Source organism: Bison bison, unplaced genomic scaffold, assembly GCF_000754665.1.
Source record: "Bison bison bison isolate TAMUID 2011002044 unplaced genomic scaffold, Bison_UMD1.0 scf7180017864213, whole genome shotgun sequence".
NCBI classification, from domain to species: Eukaryota; Metazoa; Chordata; class Mammalia; order Artiodactyla; family Bovidae; genus Bison; species Bison bison.
This window is the reverse complement of record NW_011494785.1, coordinates 281,743-290,006: the sequence shown is the minus strand read 5'-3', so window position 1 is coordinate 290,006 and position 8,264 is coordinate 281,743. Positions and strand designations below refer to the sequence as shown.

Below are 8,264 nucleotides of genomic sequence, written 5' to 3'. Positions count from 1 at the left end.
AGTGGGGAATCTGTCCCAGGCTATGGAGAATGTCCTGAGCTTCCTGCTGTTCTACCCAGAGGATGAGGCTGCCAAGACAGCTCTGGACCGGTACCAGGCCCAGCTGGGGGAGCCAAGACCTGGCCTCGGGCCCAGAGAGGTACCCCCTACTCACTTACCCTGTTGATGTGTGCTAAGTTGCTCAGTCATGTCTGACTCTTTGGGACCCCATGGACTGTAGCCCACCAGGCTCCTCTGTCCATGGGATTTCCAGGGCAATAACACTGGAGTAGGTGGCCATTCCCTTCTCCAGCTCACCCTGTGAGGTCGTCCTAAATCAGACAAATACAGTGGAAAAGTCACCTGGACCCACCCCCCCATTCTGGCCAAAGGCGACCCCAAGTCCAGCATCTGGCCTTGTCTCCACTCCCTGCTCCCCACTTCAGGCTATCTTTCTTTTTTTCTTAACTTATTTCAGCTGCACTTGGTCTTCATGTGGCCCACAGGCTCATCTCCTTGGCACATTGGTTTTCTCCAGTTGGTGCACGCCTTCTCTTCTTGCAGTGTGTGGGCTTAGTTGCCTTGCGGCTTGGGGGATCTTAGTTCCCTGACCAGGGATCGAACCCATGTCCTCTGCATTGGAAGGTGGTTTCTTTTTTTAGCAGAAACATTACTGACAATGGTTCACATAGTCAAAGTGAAGTGAAAGTGAATCACTTAATTGTGTCCCACTCTTTGCGACCCCACTGACTGTACAGTCCATGGAATTCTCCAGGCCAGAATACTGGAGTGGTAGCCTTTCCCTTATCCAGGGGATCTTCTTAACCCAGGGATCAAAACCAGGTCTCCTGCATTTCAGGTGGATTCTTTACCAACTGAGCTATCAGGGAAGCCCTCCCGTATAGTCAAAGTTATGGTTTTTCCAGTAGTCATGTATGGTTTTGGAAGTTGGACCATGAACAAAGCTGAACACTGAAGAATTGATGCTTTCGAACTGTGATGCTGGAGAAGACTCCTGAGAGTCCCTTGGACTGCAAGGAGATCCAACCAGTCAATCCTAAAAGAAGTTAGTCCTGGATAGTCATTGGAAGGACTGATGCTGAAGCTGAAGCTCCAATACCTTGGCCACCTGATTCAAAGAACTGACTCACTGGAAAAGACCCTGATGCTGTGAAGGATTGAAGGCAGGAGGAGAAGGGGATGACAGAGGACAAGATGGTTAGATGGCATCACTGACTCAGTGGACATAAGTCTGAGCAGGGTCCGGGGGTTGGTGACAGACAAGGAAGCCTGGCGGGCTGCAGTCCATGGCATCACAAAGAGTTGGACATGACTGAGCAACTGAACTGAACTGGGTTGTTTGTTTGTTTATTTATTTATTTTGGCTGTGCTGATTGCTGCATGGGCTTTGGATGGAACCTGTGTCTCCTCATTGGCAGGCAGATTTTTTGTTGTTGTTGTTAAGATTTTTTTTTTAATGTGGACAGTTTTTTTTTTTTTAAAGCCTTTATTGAATTTGTTACAGTCTTGTTTCTATTTTATGATTTTTGCATTTTGGCTGCAAGGCATGTGAGATCTGAGTTTCCCAACTAGGAACTGAATCCTCACTCCCTGTATCAGAAGGCAAAGTCTTAACTACTGGACCACCAGGGAAGTCCCCTGGCTCTACTTCTGAGTCCAAGCCAGCCTTCTTCCCTTAAACTCACCCCTGCTTGCCCCAACCTGTGCACAAGTGGGCACGTGTGTGTATACACACACACACACAACCCCCAGTCTGAGCTCGGAGACCCTAACTGCCAAGGGAGAAGGGTTGGACAGAGCGGCAGGACCAGGGTTGGGGAGCCTGTGGGCTGCCCTGCTCTCTTCCAGCCTTAACTCTCCCCCTCCCGCTGTCCACTCCTGCTGTCCCCAGGACATCCAGCGCTTCGTCCTTCGATCCCTGGGGGAGAAGAGACAGCTGTACTATGCCGTGGAGCACCTGGGGGCCAGCTTCAAGGATCCCGTGAGTGACCCCGCTTCTCCCACTGGCTGCCCCCAGGAGGGGGACAGCAGCAGTGCCCTACGGGAGGTGCCACGTCCCTCCTCAACAGCACGTCTCATTTCTCCACAACCCCATGAGGCTTGGAGAGGACTCTGTGCCCCAGGGTCACAGGCAGCTTTGGGATCACACAGGCCTAGGTGTTGGTCTCTCTGCCGCAGACAAGCTCTGGACCTTCGCTCGCTCGGCCTCAACTTCCCTGTAAAATGGGAGCACCATACTTAAAGCTCTGTTGAAGCCGTGTCACTTGCTACGAAGTACAGGAAAGTCTGCTGCTGGTTTTCGTACTCTTCTTTCTGTGGTAGTTTTGAGGGGAAACTGAAAGGCAGAGATTATTCTCCCTAGTGCTCCAGCGTCAGGCAGGCTCCCCCAGCCTTCTTGCTATCTTGCTGTTTTTGAAGCGGGTATTTCCTAACTGGGAGAAAAGGGGCTGTCCCTACTCTGCCCGGTAGGTGTCGCTAGCATCCCTGAGTCATGGCCATCAGAGATGTTTGCAGACATCGCCCTGTCCCCTAACGGACAAGTGTGTTTGGGCACCGTCGCTTAAATCCCAATCCTGTCTTTATGGGCTGTGTGACCTTGGGCATGTTACTTTATGTCTTTGTGTCTCAGAGCCCTCAACTGCAAAATGGGCACATTAATACAACCTGTTTGATAAGACTATTGTAAACTTTAAATGATAAACTCCACATCTGTATAGAAAGCTCTTCCCCGGTGGCTCAGATGGTAAAGCATTTGCCTGCAACGCAAGAGACTCGGGTTCCATCTCTGGGTGGGGAAGATCCCCTGAAGAAGGGAGTGGCAACCCACTCCAGTATTCTTGCCTGGAGAATCCCATGGACAGAGGAATCTGGCAGGCTACAGTCCATGGGGTCGCAGAGTCGGACACGACTGAGCGACTAACACACATATAAAGCTCTTAAAAAAGCACCTGGCAAACAGTGCTTTGTAAGTTGTTGTTATTATTATTGCGGTGTTTGGCCCAGTGCCCATGGCTCCTGACAATGAGTCCAGGGCTTCCCCATCTCCACCTTCCCCTCTGGAAGCAGGAGGACTTTATTATGGTAGCCCATGGTCTACCATCAAGGACTCAGAGGTGGACTTGGCAGGTGATGGTTCTTTTCCTGACCATCCCAGGACCCCTGGACCCCAGCTGCCTTCATCCCTGAGGCCCTCAGAGAAAAGCTCAGGTAGGAGGTGCCTTGCGGTAGGAGGGGCGTGGCCTGGGTGGGAGGGGCGTGGCCTGGGTGGAAGGTAAGGGGAGGAGTCCTGGGAGGCGGGGTCTGAGAAGATGGGTCTGGACTGGCCTGTGTTCACTGAGCATGTTTCTCACCCCTGAGAGAGGATCAGGAGAAGAGGCCGTGGGACGATGAGCCTCCACAACCGAAGCCCCTGACTCACTGGAAGGGTGAGTTCCTGGGACAGCAGGAGGCAGGAGCCTGGAAGGGGCTGGGTCTGCCCTCGGGGACCATCAACCCCCTGCCCTGTCCCTCCCCCGCAGATGTCCTCCTCATGGAGGGAGTAACCCTGACCCAGGACGCGAGGCAGCTGAACGGGTCGGAGCGAGCCGTGCTGGACGGGCTGCTCACCCCGGCCGAGTGTGGGGTGCTGCTGCAGCTGGCCAAGGTGAGAGGACCTGTAAGGAGGTGGCACAGTGCTACTGGAGGAGCCTCAGGCACAGCTGCCTGCCCCCTTGCTCTTGGCCTGTCCCCCCCTCGCCACCCTCCCCACTCCCCTGCCCTCTCAGACCCTCCAGTGGGGACTGCTGAGGTTCTCTCCCTCCAGAGGACAAGTTCCTTTTCCTCTCAACTTAACTAACATGGGGCTTCCCCAATGACAGCTCAGCCAGTAAAGAATCCACCTGCAATGCAGAAGACACGGGAGGTGCAGGGTCAATCCTTGGAAAAAGCCCCTGGAGGAGGAAGTGGCACCCCACTCCAGTATTCTTGCGTGGAGAATCCCATGGACAGAGAAGCCTGGTGGATTACAGTCCAAAGGGTAGCAAAGAGTTGGACATGACTGGGCGACTAAGCTGACATGGCATAGCTGTCATGGGCTGGACATTTTACAGAAGTTTGCTAGAAACTGATAGGAAGAACAAAACAAAAACCGTAAATGCATCAAAAAGGGTGGGTGTGCAGGTGAAGATGCCTTTGTTGGCTGAGAGCTTAGTTATTGGCTCTGCACACACACAGGCTGCTTCTCCATCATCACGTCTCTCCTAGATGGGGCTAAATGATCTGTATTCACCAGGTTGAGTCTGCCAATATATGAAACTTCAGTCTCACTCTGGGTTTGTTCCTCTGTGAGTCCCTGGTGTGTACTGGAAGTACCCAGTTTCCAGGGAGAGGCAGATAAACACAGAGTGTACATTTGGGAACTCAGTGTACAGAGAAGGCATCAGGCATGGAGACATAATCACAGCAGGTGGTGAGTTTGATAAAAGATGTACTCATCCAATTAGAAGCACCAAGATGAAAGTCACAGAAGAATTTCTGGAAGGGGTGGCATTTGAGCTTCATCTTAAGCATGAGTTAACCAGACAGCATGAGTTGCCAACATCCGTTGGATCATAGAAAAAGCAAGAGAATTCCAGAAAAACATCTACTTCTGCTTCGTTGGTTATGCTAAAGCCTTTGACTGTGGAGAAACAACAGCACACTGTGGAAAATTCTTAAAGAGATAAGAACACCAGACCACCTCACCTGCCTCCTGAGAAACCTGTATTCAGGTCCAGAAGCAAAATTTAGAACCAGACGTGGAACAATGGACTGGTTCAAAATCGGGAAAGGAGTACATCAAGGGTGTATATTGTCACCCTGCTTATTTAACTTCTTTGCAGAGTACATCATGTGAAATGGCGGGATGGATGAAGCACAAGCCAGAATCAAGATTGTCGGGAGAAATATCAATAACCTCAGATATGCCAGTGACACAACCCTTATGGCAAAAAGCAAAGAGTAACTAAAGAGCCTCTTATGGGGACTTCCCTGGTGGTCCAATGGCTAAGACTTCGTGCTCCCAGTGCAGGGGGACCGGGTTCTATCCCTGCTGCAAATAAGAGTTCATGTGCGGCAATGAAAGATCCTGAGTGTTGCAACTAAGACCCGGCTCAGTAAAATAAATAAGTAAATAAAATATTAAAAAAATAAAGAGCCCCTTATGATGATGAAAGAGTAGAGTGAAAAAGCTGGCTTAAAACTCAACATTCAGAAAATGAAGATCACGGCATCTGGTCCCATCACCTCATGGCAAATAGATGGGGAAACAATGGAAACAGTGACAGACTTTATTTTCTTGGGCTCCCAAATCACTGCAGATGGTGACTGCAGCCATGAAATTAAAAGATGCTCCTTGGAGGAAAAGCTATGACAAACCTAGGTGGCATATTAAAAAAGCAGAGACATTACTTTGCCAGCAAAGGTCGGTCTAGTCAAAGCTATGGTTTTTGCAGTAGTCATGTATGGATGTGAAAGTTGGACCATAAAGAAGGCTGAGCACTGAAGTATTGATGCTTTTGAACTGTGGTGCTGGAGAAGACTCCTGAGAGTCCCTTGGACTTCAAGGTGAAAGAGTAGAGTGAAAGTGTAGAGTTGATCCAACCAGTCAATCCTAAAAGAAGTTAGTCCTGGATATTCATTGGAAGGACTGTTGCTGAAGCTAAAGCTCCAATACTTTGGCCACCTGATCCGAAGAACTGACTCACTGGAAAAGACCCTGATGCTGGGAAAGATTGAAGGCAGGAGGAGAAGGGGACAACAGAGGACAAGATGGTTGGATGGCATCACCGACTCAATGAACATGACTTTGAGCAAACTCTGGGAGATAGTGAAGGACAGGGAAGCCTGGCGTGCTGCAGTCCATGGGGCTGCAAAGAGTCAGACTGGACTGAGCGACTGAACAACAGCAACAACAACCAGATAGAGAAGGGAGGAAAATCAGGCTGCCGGGAAGAAAAATGAGGGGGCGGGGTTTGGGAACTGGAGTGGAGCACAGGAGTTCAGAGCATGGGCATGCCCAGCAGGAATTACCTGTGTGGTCTTGGGCCATGTATTTCAACATCTGTGAGCCTCGTTTCCTCCTCTACAAAACAGGGCTAAACACAGTGGTTTTGTTGTAGGGCTGTTATGAGGATTAAATGAGTCAGTACATGGTAAAGCTCTTGGAAGAATGTGCAAATACTCAGTATGAGCTGTTGCTATTATCATCAGGCTGTGTATTATCCAGGGGCAGGAATGGGGAGGAGGCGCGGGTTGAGAGATGGGTGAGGACCTCTGTACCCTGCCAAGGAGTTTGGGCTCTCTTTGTAGATGGTGGACAGTTTACTGAAGGATTTAAGGAGGTGTGGATTGTTGTCTTCTGCAGAACTCCAAAGTGCAGGGTCTGGAGACTTCGTCCTATAGGACCGGGAGCGCCCTCTAGTGGCAGCACAGAGAATGCAATGGAACAGGGAAGTGAGGAGCTTAGGGGTGACAGCCCTAGGATAGGTCTCATTTCAAGGCAGAGGACAGATGAGAAATATTTAGAAACTCAAAGAAAGAGAATTTAAGGACTAAATCAATGTGTGTATGTGGGGGTGCTCAGTCTTGTCCAACCTTTTGGGACCCCGTGGAGCCACCAGGCTCCTTTGTCCATGGGGTTGTCCAGGCAAGAATACTGGAGTGGGTTGCCATTTCCTCCTCCAGGGGATCTTCCTGACCCAGGGACTGAACCTACATCTCTTATGTCTCCTGCATTGGCAGGCGAGTTCTTTATCACTAGCGCCTCAGAGGAAATCTATGTGAGTGATGAAGAATGAACTCAAGGGGAACTCCCCAGTATCAGCTATCCCCTAACCTCTGCCAGGGCGCTTGCAAGGTTGTAACTGCTTTAATTTTCCATGTGATACATCACTGTCTGAATTGACTTGGTTTGTTTATCTCAAAATATGAAGCCCATAGTAGCAGGGAGTTTTCGTGTTCACAGTTGAGTCCCCAGTGCCCAGAACAGTGCCTGGCACATGGGGCTCAATGCCTACTGAATGGATGGATGAATGAATGAAAGCTTGAAATGAAAGCTCTGAGAGGCTTAAATGGCCTCTCAGAGATGAGGCTTATGTATGGGGTAACTAGACAGTGGTACTTTGAGCTTCAGAAAGCAGACTGAATAGAAAAAAGAAAGAAAAAGCAGACTGAAGAGGTGTCAGTAAAGGGTGATGAGAGTTGTGGAGGCAGCTGGGGAATTTGGAGTCAGCATCAAGGGTTCCCACATTCTCCAAGAGTGTGTCAGGTGAGAAGGGATGGGAGAGAGATGTGTTGGCTGGTGCCACGTCCCTACTTCAGGTCCGCGAAGACCCGGCCCAACTGTCAAACCTCTGGCCAGGGTCTTGCTCCAGAAAGACTCCTCTGTTCTCAGCCCGTCAGAATGAGCGTTTGAGCCCTTCCTGCCCCTTTCCCTGCTGTCCTGACCTCCCGGAGGCCCTTCCCCACTGTAGGAAGCCCTCCAGAGTCCTATGCACAGTCCCCTTGGCCAGTGGGGTTCCAGATGTTTACCAGGAGTGACCACTCAGACATGGAGTTAGTCATTCTCTGGAAGGGGCAGCAGCTCAGAGAACCGCAGGAGCTTCCAGCCTCTTCTAGGGACTGGCTGGTTGGAGGGAGGGCTGTGTAGCCCTGTGAGGTGGGCGGTAGCCCAGGTCTGGGCAGGGTGACCCCACAGCCAACTCCCTCTCTGCTTAGGATGCAGCTGAGGCTGGAGCCAGGTCTGGCTATCGGGGTCGCCGCTCCCCACACACCCCCCACGAACGCTTTGAGGGGCTCACGGTGCTCAAGGCCGCACAGGTAAGAGGAGACACGGAACTGGAGAAGAGGGCTGGTCTCTCTGCCTGTGGAGGGCTCTTCTGGGACTCAGAGGAGTTCTTGGCCCAGGACTGATGGAGGGGGCTCCCCACTGAGGGACCCAGGTTGCTGTCACAGAGACAATGGAAAGAGCGGTCTGGGCTGGGTTGATGGGCAGCTGCAAGCCCCAAACCGTGGGTGGAGTGCAGTGGAGGTGAGGTAGGGGCTGGGACCAGCCTTGCCACATCTCCCCTTCCCCACCCTTTATTCTCTGCCGCAGCTGGCCCGGGCTGGGGCGGTGGGCAGTCAGGGTGCCCAGCTGCTCCTGGAGGTGAGCGAGCGGGTGCGGAGCCTAACCCAGGCCTACTTCTCCCCCGACCGGCCCCTGCATCTCTCTTTCACCCACCTGGTGTGCCGCAGCTGGCCCGGGC

The 8,264-nt window shown here is 51.5% G+C and overlaps 1 protein-coding gene across 1 annotated transcript in view; it reads left to right on the top strand.

Moving 5' to 3' along the window:
- LEPREL2 (leprecan-like 2) overlaps positions 1 to 8,264 on the top strand; it is a gene marked incomplete at its 5' end in the record, with an annotated part of 13,136 nt that overhangs the window by 2,522 nt on the left and 2,350 nt on the right. Inside the window, 7 exons of the mRNA XM_010845194.1 lie at positions 3 to 139; positions 1,892 to 1,981; positions 3,155 to 3,207; positions 3,358 to 3,425; positions 3,519 to 3,643; positions 7,735 to 7,836; positions 8,114 to 8,256. Of these exons, the coding sequence (XP_010843496.1) occupies positions 3 to 139; positions 1,892 to 1,981; positions 3,155 to 3,207; positions 3,358 to 3,425; positions 3,519 to 3,643; positions 7,735 to 7,836; positions 8,114 to 8,256 (718 nt within the window). The remainder of the gene's footprint in view (positions 1 to 2; positions 140 to 1,891; positions 1,982 to 3,154; positions 3,208 to 3,357; positions 3,426 to 3,518; positions 3,644 to 7,734; positions 7,837 to 8,113; positions 8,257 to 8,264) is intronic.